At 46.4% G+C, this 18,796-nt stretch overlaps 1 protein-coding gene across 1 annotated transcript in view; it reads left to right on the plus strand.

Annotated features, from left to right (window-relative positions):
* Sag (S-antigen visual arrestin) overlaps positions 1–18,796 on the plus strand; it is a 43,586-nt gene that overhangs the window by 14,870 nt on the left and 9,920 nt on the right. The window contains exons 6-12 of the mRNA XM_051154274.1: positions 1,508–1,567; positions 3,436–3,512; positions 4,287–4,422; positions 5,538–5,622; positions 9,810–9,882; positions 13,438–13,575; positions 15,959–16,036. Coding sequence (XP_051010231.1) covers positions 1,508–1,567; positions 3,436–3,512; positions 4,287–4,422; positions 5,538–5,622; positions 9,810–9,882; positions 13,438–13,575; positions 15,959–16,036 — 647 coding nt within the window. The remainder of the gene's footprint in view (positions 1–1,507; positions 1,568–3,435; positions 3,513–4,286; positions 4,423–5,537; positions 5,623–9,809; positions 9,883–13,437; positions 13,576–15,958; positions 16,037–18,796) is intronic.

Consider the following 18,796-nt stretch of genomic DNA (forward strand, 5'->3'; position numbering starts at 1 on the left):
TGAAACAATGGGTGTAGCCCCATTAATTTGCACAGAAAGTAAGAGACCAGGCCTACTGGCCTGTGTGGGAGGACAGGGATGTCAGCTTCCCTTTGGAATGATGTTCTGGAGGCAAATGGTGGTGACAATTATGGAGTAATATGAATAATTTAACTGCAGTGAAACATGTATGGAAATCAGCTAAAATGGTAAAATTACGACAATTGTCATGTAAAATTTCCCTTTAAAAATATTATTTAGCCAGGTGTGGTAGTGCATGCTTTTAATCTCAGCACTTGTAGAGACAGGTGGATCTGAGTTCAAGGCCACTTGGCTCTACAGAGCATGTTCCAGATAGCCAGGACCATACAGAGAAACCCTGTCTCAAAAAAAAATAATGATAATTTAGTCCTGGGTGCCCATATGCACCTGTGCCAAAAATCTGAAGTGGCATAACTTTTTTTTTGCAATGCATATCAAAAACCTTAAGAGTCAAGTATGTTGGTACATACAGGAAGATCTCTTTGAGTTCAAGGGCAGCCTGCTCTACAGAATGGGTCCCAGGCAGCCAGGTCTATACAGAGAAACCCTGTCTCAGCCCCCACCCCTCAAAATACAAAATATAAAAACAAACAAAAAATGTTACAAATGGAAATTTTTTTTCCTGGTTGTCCTGGAGCTCACTGTGTAAACCAGGCTGGTCTCAAACTCATATCCTCCTGCCTCTGCCTCCCAAGTCCTAAAATTAAAGATGTGAGTCAAGATGACTGGCTGGAAATGGGTTCTTTAAATGTGGGAGATATAGCTTGTGCTGGAGCATTTGCCTGGCATGCATAAACCTGGTCCCTTGCACAGAAAGACCAAAAATAAATTTAAAAAATTACAAAGAAAGAAAGCCCAACAACAACCAAGGGCTGGAGAGAGGACTCAGGGGTTAGCTGCTCATGCAGAGGACCAAGGTTCGGTTTTCAGTATTATATAAGAGGCAGGAGAATGGAAAGTTTAAGGCCAGAATAAAACTAAGTAGAGAAAGACCCTGTGTCCTTCCTGAGAAAGATATGACTTTGACCTGATAGTTCACTTTCTAGCAATGTAACACATAGCATTAGTCAGCTGAAGCTGGACAAAAGGGTTTGAAGATATATATTTACTGTGGTATTGTTTATAATGGCAAAAAGCTAAGCACCATTAAGTGTCCAACCGAGGAGTATGAAGTGTGCACTGCAGAAGTTCTAAGCACTGTGGAGAAAAATTGTACTTTGTGGTGTGTAAAAGTGGCTAGAAAGATGTCTGAATAGGATAAGGGCTAGGGAGGTGAGTGACCCGGATAATGAGGCACATTTGGCCCCAGTGACAGCACTGGGACAACCTCATTTGTGTGTCTCTGTGTATGCTGGAGGTGGTTGGAAATAAGTCAGTGTGGGCTGGGTGTTGGCAGACCAGCAGAAGTCTGCCTTTTTGTGTCATCTTGCATGGCGGTTTCCTACTGCATGTAGAATGAAATAGTTGTGTATTTGTGTCTTTCCAGTTCCCTGACTACCTACCCTGTTCAGTGATGTTGCAGCCAGCTCCACAAGATGTAGGGAAGGTAAGTTAAAGGAGAAATGCCACAGATTCATCCTCTGGCAGTAAGCTTGTGATTGTTTTTTAAGCAGGTCTTATGTGACTGAGAGTGGCCTTGGCCTCCTGATCGTCCTCCATCCACCTCCCAAGTGCTGGGATTATAGTCAGAAGACACCATGCCAGTCTTTCTTTCTTTCTTTCTTTCTTTCTTTCTTTCTTTCTTTCTCTTTGGTTTTTTGAGACAGGGTTTCTCTCTGTAACAGAGCCCTGGCTGTCCTGGAACTCTCTTTGTAGACCAGACTGGCCTCCAGCTCACAGAGATCCACCTGCCTCTGCCTCCCAAAGGCTGGACTTAAAGGCATACACTACTATGCCCTGCTATGCCAATCTTTTGATAGCCTAGCACAGCTTTTCATCATGGAAAATTTCAAATACACACAAAGAGAAAGGGCTTAGAGTAAAGACTTTTCATGACCCCATCACTCATCTTCAATAATTATTGACCTTCTTGTGAACAAGAGATTAGAACCTCCTGGGTCTTACATGTTAACAGAAAGGCAGAGGCAATAACAGAAACACAGAACTGTAGGACTTATTAGATGGCCACAGGCACTGTGGAGCGCCTCAGGCTTGTGTGAGGGAGGGACAACAGATGACTTTGTTGGAATCCTTATTCTAAGAAAAGAGGAGCCAAGCAGTGATGGTGCACTCCTTTATTCCCAGCACTCGGGAGGCAGAGGCAGGTGGATCGATCACTATGACTTCAAGGCCAGCTTTGTCTATAAAGCAAGTCCAGGACAGCCAAGGCCACATAGAGAGACCTTGTCTCGAAAAACCAAAAAGAAAGAAAGAAAGAAAGAAAAGAAGGAAGGAAGGAAGGAAAAAAGGGGGAAAGCCTCCAGACTCTTCAGGTAGAGAGGCCTTGCTACTTGTGACAGAGGGGCCAGGCTCAGGCTGGTTCCCACTGCACACTAAATGAGGGGAGAAGGGATGAAGGGTGGGAGCTGAGGTCAAGGTGGACAGCACAGGACTTGAGCCTGAGTGACATAGGAGTCACTGGAGAGGCTTAATACCAGGCTCTTACTCATGGTTACAAAGGGTCAAAAGTGGATCTGAGGTTGGTCAAGTATGCACTGTGAAGGGGAAAGGAAGGAAAGCAGAGTGTGCTCAAGATGGACCAGGGACTCCAGGCACAAAGGAGGAATGAAGACCAGAGGGAAAGGCGACAGGTGCTGTCTAGCCTGGGCCCCAAGATTGACCCTGATGGCACATCTGAACCTGAGTATGGAGGACAGACAGTGGTTGTGTTCATCAGTGTGATATCATCGCCTGTCGGTGGCTGGGATAGGCCGGGTGTAATGGCGCACGCCTTTAATCCCAGCACTCCGGAAGCAGAGGCAGGTGGACCTCTGAGTTCAAGGCCAGCTTGGTCTACAAAACAAGTCTAGGACAGCAAGGGCTACACAGAGAAACCCTGTCTCAAAAAACAAAAAACAAAACAAACAAAAAGCTGGCTGAGTAAGCCAGAAACAGCCCTGCCTCTAGGTTCCTGTCCTGTTTGAGTTCCTGTCCTGACTTCCTCTGTGATGAAGTGTGATCACTGAACAGAGATGTGGAAGCATAAGCCAAGTCAACCCTTTCCTCCCTGGCTTTCTTTTTTGGGCATGGCGTTTCATCACAGCAATATTAAGTAACCCTAACTAGGAGTGAGCAATAGACACTCCTCACACGTAATGTCAATGTTGAGTTAGCAGTCACTTATCCACTAGTCTTCATGGGACAACCTCAAGAAAGACAGGTCTTAGGAGAAAAGCTAAGACCATACACCCCTGTCCTAGCTCCTGCAAAAGGAGGTGCTAACTACTGCCTTGTCCGTTCTCTTTTCTCCAACAGAGCTGTGGGGTTGACTTTGAGGTCAAAGCATTTGCCACAGACATCACGGATGCTGATGAGGATAAGATCCCCAAGAAGTAAGGCTACTCCTGTGTGACTTGAGGAGGGTCTGGATGGTATGGAGGTGGGGATAAGAAAGGGCCCCACTTTATCCTGGGGTGACAGAACTCTGCCCACAGGTTCCCTGTGGCTGGTGTCATGGAACCTTCCCAGATCAGGGCAAATAAGGACTACCACCATTTACATGGGGGTGGCGGTGGGGCCGGGAGGCTAGGGGCGGAGGAACTAAGTCCCCACCAATCCCTTTGGTTCCCATATTCTTGTGCTCAGCACCCATCCCCCATATCTCCCGCTGCCATGTGTTTTGCTATGAAGACATACTAGGCAAATGCTCTACTCCTGAGCTATGTGCTTTTGAGGCTTATGGCCATGACAATGCGTCACAGTTACATGGAGCTCTAAAGTCTGATCATATTGCTGGGTGGTGATGAAGCACACAGAGGCAGGTGGATTGCTATGAGTTCAGGCCAGCCTGGTCTACAGAGTGAGTTCCAGGACAGCCAAGGCTACACAGAGAAACCCTGTCTCAAAAAACAAAAGAAAGAAAGAAAGAAAGGAAAGGGGGGGTGGGGTCTGGCCACATAAGGTATCTGAAAGCATACGGGATCTCCTGAGCAGAGTCTGACAGGATGAAGGGGACCCTTGAGGCCACTGCTGGCTCAGCACTCAGCTCCTGGACTCACAGAAGAGGGATCAGAGAAGGCCTTTCCATGCCCCCTGGCAGGCTGATTGGAACCATCAGGCGTTGGGCTGGGGGCACCAACCATGAACCCAGGGCCTTTTCTCCTCAGGAGCTCTGTACGGCTACTGATCCGGAAAGTGCAGCATGCGCCGCCTGAGATGGGTCCCCAGCCCTGTGCTGAAGCCTCTTGGCAGTTCTTCATGTCTGACAAGCCCCTGAACCTCTCGGTCTCCCTCAGCAAAGAGGTAATCATCATCATCCCCATTGGGTTCAGACCACAACTACCTCACTGTATAGACGCATCACAAGTCACCTTGTTCCTGCCATAGTGAAAGCGTAGATTTTTACAAACTACCAGCCTATTTTCTTGAATTTGGAACTAGTCACCATGAGCCACATGGCTTACCATTACACTTGCTGGCTATCCCAATTGACTGGGGACTTTAGAGATTGTAAGTATACATCCCCTTCCAGCCATCTTGGCCTCTCCTAGACCCCAATTCTCTAAGTCAGCATTGCTCACTGTACTACGTTAAGTTGCTCACATCCTTGAGAAATTCAGATTTCAGAGAAAGTTCACAGGGCAGCCATGTCAAGAGTGATATCATCAGTGAGGAGAGTCATGGTGGTAGAAGCTGCTGGCCAAGGCTCTTGTGGTCCAGAGTAAACTATGGACAGGTTAGCTAGAGCCTCATGTACATATGTGTGGGCATGCCCACCTGGGACTGGATAGCACAGGGTGTTGCTGGGTAAAGCTCTATCAGGCAGCTCTCCTAGTGGCTTCTTTTCATTTCACATATGCCACCCCCAAACAGTGGCTTGAAGGCAGGAACTTCAAAGAGCCCCCTGCCTAGAGAATAGTGCTAATCGCAATGGGGCTGGCTCTGCCCACATCAATTAACAATTAAGACATCTCCCCCACAGACATGCGTACAGACTAACCTGATGTAGACAGTTCTTCATTAAGACTCTCTTCCCGAGGCCTGGACAGATAGCTCAGAGGTTAAGAGCACTGACTGTTCTTCCAAAGGTCCTGAGTTCAATTCCCAGCTTACAACCATGTATAATGAGATCCGGTGCCCTTTTCTGGTATACATGCAGGCAGAACACTGTGTACATAATAAATTAAAAAAAAAAAAAAAAGCAGGATAGCCAAGGCTAACACAAAGAGACCGTGTCTCAAAAAAAAAACAAAACAAAAAAAACAAAAAACAAAAAAACAGAAAAAAGCCAGGCGTGGTGGCACATGCCTTTAATTCCAGCACTCGGGAGGCAGAGGCAGGTGGATCGCCCTCAGCTCAAAGATGCTGCTACCCACTGCACTCCGTCCTTCTTTTCTGAGTTCTCTGTCACTTTTCAGATCTATTTCCATGGAGAGCCCATCCCTGTGACTGTGACTGTGACCAACAACACGGAGAAAGTTGTAAAGAAGATTAAAGTATCAGGTAAGGCCCTTCTCTCAAAACTGGAAGGTAGGGTTTCCAGAACTTCTCAGCCTCGTGCTATTTCCCAGGGGCCAGTGTGGCCTGATAAGCCCACCCCACCTTTGGATCTATCTGTTGCTGTTATCATTGATAGCAATGGTTTTGGCTTGTTTTCCAAGACAGGGTCTCTCTGTGTAACCTTGGCTGTCCTGATTTGCTTTGTAGACCAGGCTGGCCTCGAACTCAGAGATTCACCTGCCTCTGCCTCTCAAGGGCTGGAATTAAAGACATGCACCACCCCTATCCTGTCTGACTGCTAGCAGGATCTTAAAAAAAAAAAGAACATGAGAAGCCACCACATTCAGGCTGTGGACCTATCTCAGTTGGTAGCACATGCAGGAAGCCCTAGGTTCAATCCCCAGCACCACATAAACCAGGTGATACAAGCCTAAAATTTCAGTACTTGGGAGGTCCTTGGCTATATGTGTGTGTTGAGGCCAGCCTGGGCAATGTGAGACCCTACCTCAAAACAGCAAGTTATTACATTCTCCATCATGGTCTCTTAGGCTGCCTTTTGTCTTGGAACTTTGTGTCCAGTAGATGACCCTCTTGTCTTCCCATAATCACCCCTTCCCAGAGACACCCCTCTGAGCTAAGGCTCCCTTGGGAAGTCCAGGGGGAAGCCTCCCATTTTGTTTTTGTTTGTTTATTTATTTCATGTGTATGGGTGTTTCATGTATGTGTGTGTGTGTGTGTGTGTGAGAGAGAGAGAGAGAGAGAGAGAGAGGGAGAGAGAGAGAGAGAGAGAGAGAGAGAGAGAGAGAGAGAGAGAGAGAGAGAGAGAGAGAGAGAGAGAGAGAGAGAGAGAGAGAGAGAGAGAGAGGAGAGAGAGAGAGAGAGAGAGAGAGAGAGAGAGGGTGTGTGAGAGATGTGCATGCAGTACTCATGGAGTCCAGAAGAGGACACCAGATCCCCTGGGGCTGGAGTTAGGTAGTTTTTAGCTGCCTTGTGGGTCTTGGGACTGAACTATTTCTCTAGCCCTACCTTTTTGGACAAGTGGCAAGGTTTTTGTTTGCTTGTTTGTTTGTTTGGTTTGGTTTTTTGAAACTGGATTTCTTTGTATAATAGCCCTGGCTGTCTTGGAACTCTCTTTGTAGACCAGGCTGGCCTCGAACTCACAGAGATCCTCTGCCTCTGCCTCCCTAGTGCTGGGATTACAGGCATGAGCCATGATGCCCCCAGCTTGTGACAGGTTTGTTGTTGTTGACAAATACGTCAAGTGTAGTAAGCAAGGCACTAGATTTGAAAACACTGGGCTTAATTTTGGGGCTTCTGATATCCCTTGAATGCTAACTTGGCACCCATAGTAGGGGTCCCTGCTCTCCCTTCCCAGGCCTATGGGCACTAAGCACTAATACATAAAAGTGCTGAATAGTGAAGTGTGATGTCTCACCTTGAATGGGTGTCTAGTGAGGTTCAGCCCTGTTATGTGCCGCCTTAGAGTGCCCCCCTCTTACTGTTCCTATGGTTTTGCTCAGCTCAGAACCCATCAAAGTGCAGATCTGAGAGCATCGTGCCACCCGTCTGTAATCCTAGCACTCAGGAGACTGAGGCAGGAGGATTTTGAATCTGAAGCCACTCTGGGCAACATACCTAGATTTATGTCTCAAAACATTAGAAGTACAGAACAACAAAATGTCAAGTCCTGTGTGGGCAGAACAAGCAAACACAGCTCTCGATGGACGGACCCGGGAGAGTAAATTGAGACTTCAGCTATCAACTATAACATTGGATGGCTAAGATAAGGTAGATTTAACAGTGTCAGAGTAATTGGTCATCCCAGGTTACCCAGGACAAAGGATATGGGGATTTCAGTGTTAAGGACAGCCAGGGCCACATGAAGAAACCCTGTCTCGAAAACCAAAAACCAAACCAAATCAACAACAACAACAACAACAAAAATAGGCATTGTAGCTGGGCTTGGCTAGCAGGAAGATCAGGAGTTCAAGGCCAGCCACTTGCAACTACATACAGAGCCCAGACTAGACTACATGAAATCCCATTTAAAAAACAAAACAAAACAAAACAAAAAACTAAAGATATTGTTCAATTTGTAGCATGCTTGCTGAGCATAGGCAAAATCCTGCGTTTACTCTTCAGTGCATGCACACAGGTGTGCGTGCGTGTGCATGTGCACCCTATGAGAAGCCAGGTGTTGTCCCGTGCAAACCAGGTGGTTGTACAGCCAAGTTATCTGCTGTGGTTTGAACGTGCCCACTGAAACAGGCCTTCCTTGGTCTATGTAGTAGAGGTTATCTGCTCACTCGGGCTGCTTAGGCAAAAACACCATAAGCTAACTAGGTGGCTTGTACCTGAGATGCGGGCTTCATGTGTTTACAGCTTGATCCTCACAGTCATACATTAATGATATTTGCAGGCAAGACTTTGGGAAGTAGCTCGGGTCAGCTGAGGTTATGAGGAAGGGCCTGTAATGACATCAGTGGCTTTGTAAAAAAAGTAAAGAGGCTTAAATTAGGACACGTGCCTTGCCTCCACCATTTTAGGTCCTCTGCTGTTATGATAAAACAGGAAGGCCCTTATCATATACCGGCACCAATTGGGAGTCCCAGTTTCCAGAGCTAATTAAACCTCCAGATTTTTTTTTTTTTTTTAATAAGTAGTGCTGTCTGTGACATTCAGCTATAGCGACAGAAAATGGGCTTACACTGTGTCAGCCACACTTTCCTGTACATCCACCAAAGATGTCCAGAATTTTATGCATGCATATTAAAGAATCTATGTTTTCTCTTTTTGCTAATATGAATATGAATTCAGCCTTGCTTTATGTTGGTTTAGTTCTCTGTGGGACTAAGTTATTCAGTATGTTGTATTCAGTGACAATACCTTTCTTGGTCTATATAGTTGAGTCTGCCTGTCCCCTCAGGCTGCTGTAACAAAACAAAACAACAAAACAAAACAAAAAACCTATAAACTACGTGGCTCATATTCTGAGATGTGGGCCTCAAACTTGTGATCTTCCTGCCGATGCCTCCCTGTTTGCGGGTTTGTGCCACTGTATCCAGCTAGCAATAAGTAGTTGGTTTTGGCAATTTTGGAGGCTGGGAAGTTCAAGGTGAAGGTGCCTCATCTGCTGAGGACTTCATCCTCCAACAAGCTCCTGGAACCTCCTTGCTAATCCCCCGTGCTGTCCCCACGACCCTATCACTCCCCCAAAGAGCCCTACCTCTTCCTAATGAATGCCTCCTCGGGCTAGTGAGGTGAGCTAGCAAAAACTTTCTCAGCCTGGTGACATGAGTTTGATCTCTGTAGAATGACCCACCCACAAGTTGCCTCTGGCCTCCAGACAAGTACCTTGACATGCATGTGGCCCCCTCCAATAATGCAGATTTTAAAAATAATGTCCTCTGGGGGGGTTATGATTTCAATTTTGGAAGAACAGAAGCAAACTTTCAGAAACAGCTGCAAAATGGATAATGTATCATTGAATACTTGTGTTTAAAATTCTTTCTCATCAATTGTGGTGGTACATGCTTGAATTGCTAGCACTTGGGAGCCTGAGGCAGGATTGAAAATTCTAGGCCAAGCTTGGGTTACACAGTAAAACCTGTTTCAAAATAAAAATATTTCTCAAAGTTTGTTGAATACTAATAGCAAGACTAATGACCTTGAAAGACACTGGTTGAATCTTCTGAAGGAAAATGTTAGTAGCTTTCTATAAGTTGGCCACTGTGCTGGCTCATTTAACTTATTTATCTTAATTCTCAAGCTTGATTTTAAGATATTATGGGCTTGCAGGAGAGGAAGGAGCTCCTGGGAGCTACATCTTAGACCCTGGTGTTTTGGTGGGAATTAATACAGAGCAAGTCATTGGAGTACCGGAATGGCCTAAAACCAGACCTTGAAATGTTGCAGCCTTTAAGCTGGGGGCTGAGAAAGCTAGGACTAGATTTTTTTTTTTTTTAATGGTTTTTCGAGACAGAGTCTCTCTGTGTAGCCTTGGCTGTCCTGGACTCGCTTTTTAGACCAGGCTGGCCTTGAACTTGCAGAGATCCACTACCTCTGCCTCCCGAGTGCTGGGATTAAAGGCATGCGCCACCATGCCCGGTTTAGGACTAGATTCAAAAGGTTTCCTGCAAGGCATTAGGAGGGGCTGCACTGATCACCGCACTCCTGTCTTCCCTTTGCAGTGGAACAAATAGCCAATGTGGTTCTCTATTCAAGTGATTACTACGTCAAGCCTGTGGCCACAGAGGAAACACAGTAAGTAGTGGTTGCCTTTCCACTTCCTGGGCTGCAGCCTACTTTGTCAACTTCCTCTTCTGAACGGGGAACTAGAATGCCTCACCAGGCCTCTAGCCTTTGCTTTCTTCTTTTCTTGCATCAAGGGCTACAAAGCAAGTCAGCATTTAAGATGTGCATTTACTTCACCTCTGGGGCCCATCTCTGAGACATCAGCCTTGTTTCTAAACAAGGGACCAGAGGGGAGAAATGTCACTAAGGGAGAAACAGGGACTCGGTGTATCATTGGCACGTGATGACAGGAATGGGGTGCTCCTTCTGCCCCCAGAAGATGGTTAAATGAGCTATTAGCTCAGATATATATGGTTTAATGAAGATATTTTGGGAATTGAGGAGATGGCTCAGTGGTTAAGAGCACACACTGCTATTTTGGAGGACCTAGGTTCTGCAGCATCCGCAGTAGGAGGCTCACAAATGCCTGTAACTACAGCTCCAGGAAGTCTGATCCTGTGGGCCTCTGTGGGCACCTACACACTTGCACATACACACATGTTCACACGGTAAGTAAAATAAATATTCAAAAATATTTTAATCTAAGTTTAAGTGTGAAGGTCAAGAGAAGGAGAGGTGCTGAGCTTAGAAACACCAAACCCTCCCAAAAGCATAAGCCTGAGCTTCTCAAACAAGAACTGTAGGAAGAGAGACCCATTCTAGTGTGGGAGGGGCTTCTAACAGCCACTCATCATTTCGTCAGCTTGAAAATCTTTGTGTGTGTGTGTGTGTGTGTGTGTGTGTGTGTGTGTGTGTGTGTGTGTGTGTGTGTTTTGAGACAGGATTTCTCTGTGTAGCCTTGGCTGTCCTGGACTCACTTTATAGACCACGCTGGCCTCGAACTCACAGTGATCCTGCCTCTGCCTCCCTGAGTCCTGGGATTAAAGGCATGTACCACCACGCCTAGCTTAAAACTCCTGTAGCAATGACAACTGGGCTAGAAAACTGGATACATTCTGAGCTTTTTGTTTTTGTTTTTGTTTTTCAAGACAGGGTTTCTCTGTGTAGCCTTGGCTGTCCTGGACTAACTTTGTAGACCAGGCTGGCCTCAAACTCACAGCAATCTTCCTGCCTCTGCCTCCTGAGTGCTGGGATTAAAGGCATGTGCTACCATGCCTGGTTCCATTCTGAGCTCTTTGTGAGTGACTTTCTCCCTTCTGCAGACTCAATATGTACACAGAATCCTCCATAGATCCTTTGTGCCTGCCAGATGCTGTGCATTGTGCTAGGAGATCGGGTTCAAAAAATACACAGTCTTGGTGGGGGCTTGGATATGCCTCTCCACTTTTCTAGCTAGCATGTTCTATACAGAAAACATTACCAGGCTGACAGGAAGGTTGGAGTGGAAGGGAGAAGTAGGTGGTGAGGGAAGAAAGCCGGATTTATTGAGATTATATTATATATTTAAAATCCAACATCAGAGTAAACTATTATTCAAAACAAATGCAAAAAAATAAATAAATAATAAAACAAAACAAACAAATAAAAAATACAGTGTTATGAGAAAGAACAGCCTTCTAACACTGGGGAGGCGGAGGATCTCTGAGTTTGAGGCCAGTCTTGTCTACAGAGAGAGTTTTAGGACAGCCAGGGCTACACAGAGAAACACTGTCTTGAAAACAAACAACAACAAAAAAAAAAAAGAAAGAAAAAAAAAAAGAAAGGAAGGGAAGAGCACCTCATAGCTGACTTCCCACAGGCTGGGCCTGTTTCACATTTAGTTCAAGGAGTGGGGAGTATTGACTTTGACTGGCCTTTTGGCAGATGCTCCATAACTGTGAAGCTCATTGTCCTGATAGAGGTTTGAAAAAAAAACTCATTCAAAACTATATGCATTTTTGGACCAAATGATCCTCAGGAGAGTGGACACCATTTTAAGATTTCCCCGAAGGCAGGAGGAGTCTAGAAATGGGGCCAGATCATGTTAGAGTTTTCATTGTTGAGACAATACCTGAGCAAACAATCAAAGGGACTACCTGCTTCCATTCACAGTTTCTGTCTATCACAGCACAGTGGGCGTGACCAAGCAGAACAGGAAACAGAGAACTACTGTACTAGCAAGAGCTCTCTCTCTTTTCCCCCCTCTTTGATTAGAGCCAGGCTTCTAGCCAATGAGGTGGTAGCACATGTATTCAGAGCAGCCTTCCCCCGTGGGTTAATTGTCTCTGGACATGTTCTCACAGAGCGTTCAGAGCCCTGTATTTCTAATCTCCAAGGCACTTGTCAAAACAATCCTGCTAAGATCAGCCCTCTCTAAAGGCTGCAGAGCCCAAACTACTCTTCCAGACACATCAGCTCCCAGGGCTCTGCTGGGCAGGCTCCCTCAAACCAGGTCAAACCTCACTGCTGATGCTGACCATACAGTCTGAGAGCCTAATGGCCCTGAGCACAGCTGTGGGCCTGGCATAGTCCTTAGCAAATTCTACTACAGTAAAGGTTATCATCCTAGTGCGAGGGCCTCCTTCTGGGATAGTTAAGCTGGAGAGACAGAGAAAGAGAGAGAGAGAGAGAGAGAGAGAGAGAGAGAGAGAGAGAGAGAGAGAGAGAGAGAGAGACTCAGTCCACCACAAGCCAGGTGGGAGGATGTGGCTGCCTCTATCTGTCCTCATCAAAGGCAGAGAAACCAAAGCTGCTTTACACCCCTTGGAGGAAGTGCAGGGAGAGCTAATAGGGAAGTCCTTTCCATGGGATGAAGTTCACATTTCCAGATGTCTCAGAACTCATTCGGGAAGTGGTCCTGATGCTGGCTCCCAGCCAGCACTTGCAGGCTACACCCCACTGTCTGCCCTCAGCCCAGTCCTGGGCCTTAGTATGGGTACTTCAGGATGAGTAGTCCAGGCCAGATATCACTTTGGGCCCCCAGGAACACTATGTCCCTAGCCAAGTACCAGAATTGCCCCCTGGCATAGGGTGCCTATTTTTTATATTTCTGTCAGAACCCCACAGCCCTCTGAAGAAGCCCCAGTAAAGAAAGAGCTGTGCCACTTTGAACAGAAAGTAGGCTGGTGTGTTTGGTCTACAAGTGGTCCTGGCCCTCCATCAGTCCTATACTGCCTGCCCTTATGTGGACAGTTTTAGTTAAAGTGGTCCTGCATGAGCTTTTTTTTTTTTTTTTTGCTGATATTAACCCAAAAGGTTCTACTGCCCATTGTGGGGTTCAGGAAGTCTCTGGACAAAAATGCTGGGGTCTTGGACATTTGGGCTAATTGGTCTTGTTTTGTTTTTTTAAGATAGGGTCTGTCTACGTCTGTCCTGGAGCTCACCATGTAGACCAGGATGGCCTTGAATTCAGAGATTCTCCTGTCTCTACCTCACCTGTGCTGAGATTTAAGGCACACACACAAAAAAATCTTATTTATTTATTTGGTGTGTGTGTGTGTGTGTGTGTGTGTGTGATGTTTGTTTCTAATGCCCATGAAAGCCAGAAGGCGGCATCAGACCCCTGGAACTTAAGTTACACATGGCTGTGGCATGGTATTGATGGTGGCTATGACAGCCATAAACTCTCTATGGTTCCTCCTCAAGAGAAAAGGTGCAGCCAAACAGTACTTTGACCAAGACGCTGGTGCTGGTGCCCCTGCTGGCTAACAACAGGGAAAGAAGAGGCATTGCGCTGGATGGGAAGATCAAACATGAGGACACTAACCTGGCATCCAGCACCATGTGAGTCCTGGAGGCTGTGGGAATGGATCCTCAGCACAGGGATGGTACTAGGCTGCTCCAGGGGCTCACAGGGGGGCGTGCCAGTAATCCTCTGACTTCCACTGTGGCATGATGTTCTGGATGCCCATGTTGGCTCTAGGCACAGCCTTATACCAACTACAGTGTCATTGCCTGCCCTCCAGATAGCCGTGGCCAAGTTCCTTGAGCTCTCTGAGAACCTCAGTTTTCCTATCTGTAAAGTGGGAGTAATCACAGTTCTGATCTCACACACCAGTGATGAACACCGACTGGGATGATGTGCATAAAGTGTGGTGCCTGACACTCAGAGAGCATTCTGGAAATGTCAGTTACATCTAAATGAACTGCTAGCTCATGTGGTACCCTGAACACACAAACTGAGTTACTGCATTTGGCTATTTTTATTCATTCATTTCCATCTGGAAAGTTTGGAAGGCCCATGGACTACTAAGAAGCACCAGATTGTCCTGAAAAGAAAAGCTGACTTGCTTATTCCGTTTTGAAGAACTGCTAGCTTGATTTAGCCAAAAGCTATAGAGGAAAAAGACTCTACAGTGATGCTAGCTGCTAGCTGCTAGCTGCCCTTTTAGGCTTTTGTTTGCTGGGAGACCGTAGGCTGCTAAACTCTAAAGGTGTGAGGGCTGGAGCCAACCCCAGGCATGAGGCCTACTTCCTGTCCTCTCCCATAGGATGTGCTGGGGGCGGGGCAGGGCTCCCTCCTGGTCCCACTCATCTCCCCTCAGAGGTGACGCTTGAAGAAAGAGGAAGAGTGTCCTGACCCATATAGACCTGTAGCTCACATTCTGTGAGCCCAGTAGTGGGGACAGTGACTATTGGCAGAATGAAGGTGGCAATCAAGGGATTTTTTGGAGGAAAGTTTGCTATCTGTTAGACTCTGAAGTGTGTTCATGAAATTCCAGGGAAAGAACACGGATGTCCTAGATTGAATTAAGGGGGTAAATGATCTGATGCCAACGGCATGCTCTTCTACAAAGTCATTTTTGCATCACATGGGGTAGTTTTCGAACACCTCTCCACGCCTTTGTGAAGAAGCTGGACTTGTACTCCCTTTTTGTACATTAGGCATCATCCCTCAGGAAAAGAGGATGAATAATCCATGAAGGGTCACTGGATGAGTTAATTGTTGAGCAAGTCCACTCCACACTAGCTCTCCTACTAAGGAAGATGGTGGAAAAAGTCCCTGAAGGCCCAGGCATGTTCTGTTACCTGTTTGGGCCGGCCCCCCCCCCCCATAACACAAGTTTATGAGCCAACCCTAGCAAGAGTGTGGCTTCGGCTTGTGCCTCCGTCCGCCCACCCGGTGATGATGCTCTTTAGGGAGGGCTGTGGTCCTAGAATACATGACCATGCAGAAGGCCTGAGGCTGGACCAGTTCTCCCTATCTTGCCTGTCCCCAGAGCCCAGGACTGCCTACATCACTTTCCTCTGCCTCCTCCCTTCAGCACTCGCTGTTGAGATTTTGTTGTGGTTCACAGTAGCTTAGCTAGATTTCATACTTACCTTCCGTCCCACAGTTCCTCTTGTCAGACATCATAGAACACTTAAGTCGTACATATTGGGTCACAGGAGATAATAATCTGTGACAAAATGCCCAGTGAGGAACTTAATTGAGGGTAGGAATTTCAGACATGATCACGGAGCCTGGAGTTACCCTTCACTCTCTTTGAGCACATTGTCACATCGCTTGTTCATCCACCTAAGAGAGCGTTCCCTTGGTGTCAGGTGCCGTGCTGGCCCTGGGGGCACACAGAGCTTTTGGGTGCAATCCAGAACAATCATGGTCCCGAGGTCACATTCTAGGCGAGTGTCCCTGTGACTTTCTCGTGAGCTGAGCACAGGAGAGGGAGGCCCAGTGCTACCTGGCTGTGACCAGGAAGACTTCATAGTTGGAGGTGTTGGGGTGCAGGAGAAGAGGGGACCTTCTGGGCAGGGGTGGAGTTGGCAAGGTTGGTGTTTAGGGGCCTCGGGGCATAGCCGTTTCAGATGTGGCATAGGCACCTCACAGATTGCTTGCTGAAGCTGGATGGACCGAACTCTCGGACTTCAGGGAGGATTCAGCAGCTACAGAATGGTGGTGGGCAGGGCAGGGAGAGTGGGGAAGCAGGAGAGTGAAACAGGAGAGCCCGGGAAAGGAAGACAGATACTGTACCCTGTATGAACGCCATAGGGAAAGATGCAGAAAATCCAGTCCCAGCCTCGTGAGTGGGTAAAGTTCTAAGACTTGAGGCCAATGTTAAATTCTCCAGTTTCGAGACATCTTCAGAATGGTGGCCCTGGCAGGAGAGGGATGGTTCCCACACCGGCTCCGCTCTCATAATCCTTCTCCTGCTTTTTGATTGGGTAGCATCAAGGAGGGCATTGACCGGGCCATCATGGGCATCCTGGTGTCATACCATGTCAAGGTGAAGCTCACGGTGTCAGGGTAAGTGTTGGGAGCTCCATCTCTGTGTGGCCCATCCCTCTCGTGAATGACTGTCAGGCAGATAGCAAAGGAGGCCTGAGGTGCCTGCTGACTCCTACACACAGCTTGGCATGGTTCCATTGGTCAGCTTCTGTAGTTTTGTTGGAGGCAGTGTGTACTGGAAAAGCAAACTGAAATACATGCACCGGCAGTACCGCTGAGCGGAAATGGGTGTACATCAGCCTGAACGCTGACAGGCAGGAATGGCAACCAGGCCCTTTTGAAAAAATAAATTGCCATGCTGGGTTTAAAAAAAAAAAAAAAGAATGACATCAGTTTATTTTCAAATTTCAGAGAGACTACCAGCTGCCTAATGAACTCTCTGTAAATCTTCCTTTATTTGGGTTCAGAGTGGGGGGGCATGAGCCGGCTTGGGAGGCTGAAGCAAGATTCAGAGGCATGATTAGCCTGTGGTACATAGTAAGACTGGTTTTGGTTTTGGTTTTTAAATTGGGGATGGAGATGCAGCTTGTTATCAGAGTGTTTGCCTAACAGGCAGGAAGCTTTGCCTTTAATCCTCACCATCAAATAAATGGGGCATGGCTATCACACGCCTGTAATTCAGCAATGCAAAGTAGATACAGGAAGTCCAGGAGCTACATAGACGTTTAAAGGCCAGCCTTGGGTACGTAAGACCTGGCCTTAAAAATCAAACAAAAAACAAAAACTCAAGTACGGCATGTTGGTGTGCACCTATAATCCCACTACTTGGGAAAGAAAGACAGAAGAGTGCTGTAAATTCTGATACAGTGAGGACTTTAAAAATTTCTATTTATATCTTAGATGACTTTTCTGTCCTTAAAGAGGTTCCTTCCTTCCTTCCCTTCCCTAACATGTAATCACATAACTAGGGGTCACTTTTCCATACAAATCGCTGCTATTGAGAGTTCTAAAAAACTGGGTTTCCTTTTAAGAACTTTTTAATTTTTATTTTATATGTTTTGGGTATTATGCCTACGTGTATGTAATTGCACATGTCATGGTGCACACCTTCCGTCCCAGCACTTGAAAGGCAGAGGCAGACAGATCTCTGTGAATTCAAGGCCAGCCTGGTCTACATATCAGGTTCCAGGCTAGTCAGGCCTATAGAGAGAGATTCTACTTGTCTCAAAAAACAAAATAACAACAAAAGTAGCCAGTGCTCTCAATCAGCTTTCCAGCCACAAGAGCCTGTTTTCTTTTTTTGGGTGAAATCAATATCCATACTCTAATCAAAACGAAAGGAACTGAGTTCTCGTTTTCCCTTCAGATTCCATTCCCAGCTATTCTTTCTGGCTTTTTCTCTTGGTGGGCTTGTGTTAGCCTGGCCTTGTGAGTCTCCATGTATGCCCCCCCCCTTTTTTTTAAAGATTATTTTATGTATACGAGTGCTCTGTCTGCATGTATACCTGCTCACCAGAAGAGGGCATCAGATCCCAGTGTAGATGGTTGTGAGTCACCATGTGCTTGCTGCACCAGATGGGATGGCACACGCCTTTAATCCCAGCACTCAGGAGACTGAGGCAGGCAGATCGCTGTGAGTTCGAGGCCAGCCTGGTCTACAAAGTGAGTCCAGGACAGCCAAGGCTACACAGAGAAACCCTGTCTCAAAAAAACAAAAAACAAAACTATGTGGTTGCGGGAGTTGAACTCAGGAGCTCTTGAAGAGCAGACAATGCTCTTACTCGTGAGCCACCGCTCCAACCCACATGCCCCTATTTTTAAGTAGGAAGAGAATTCCCAATTTTGCTCAGGTATGATTTGGATATCTGGTTGACATGATGTTTACAGTTCTTTTTTTGTTTGTTTGTTTGTTTGCTTGCCTTTCTTTTTTGTTTTTTCTTTTTGGTTTTTTGTATAACCTTGGCTGTCCTGGAACTCACTCTGTAGACCAGGCTGGCCTCAAACTCAGAGAAATCTGCCTGCCTCTGCCTCATTAGTGCTGCGATTGGGATTAAAGGCCAGCACCTCACTGCCCGGTGTGTTTTCCTTTTTAAAAATTTATTTATTTATTTTTATTTTTTTAGACCGTCTCGCTATATAGCCCTAGCTGTCCTGGCTATTCCTTGTGGTTTTTGTTTTGTTAGGGTTTCTCTGTGTAACCTTGGCTGTCCTAGACTCGCTTTGTAGACCTGGCTGGCCTCGAACTCTCAGCGATCTGCCTGGCTCAGCCTCCCGAGTGCTGGGATTAAAGGTGTGTGCCACCACGCCTGCCTGGCCCTTCCTTGTGTTTTTAAATCAGATTTTTTTTTCTTTCCTTTCCCATTCTACGAAATAAAAACAGAGTGAAGTTTTCATTTCACAGTAAAAATAAAAGCCGTATCTTTGAATTCTGTCTGTCTCAAAAACAAAAACAAAACACAAAACAAAACATTGAGAGCCTGTAATCCCAGCACTCTAGGAGACAGAGACAAGAAGATCTCTGTGAGTTCAAAGCCAGGCGGTCTTCTAAGTGAGTCCAGGATAGCCAAGGCTACACAAAGGAATGCTGTCTAGAAAAGCAAAGCAAAACAAAAAAAGAGACACTGTCTCAAAAAACAAGTAACAGTAACAAAATGTCTCTGTACTTGACACATGCAGGTATTTCATCTTCTTTATTCCTTAAAAGAAGCCGGTTAGTGGTGGTGCAGGCCTTTAATGGCAGCACTTGGGAGGTAGAGGCAGGCGGATCGCTGTGAGTTCGAGGCCAGCCTGGTCTACAAAGTGAGTCCAGGACAGTCAAGGCTACACAGAGAAACCCTG

This window comes from Acomys russatus, chromosome 12 (genome assembly GCF_903995435.1).
Source record: "Acomys russatus chromosome 12, mAcoRus1.1, whole genome shotgun sequence".
Taxonomy (NCBI): Eukaryota; Metazoa; Chordata; class Mammalia; order Rodentia; family Muridae; genus Acomys; species Acomys russatus.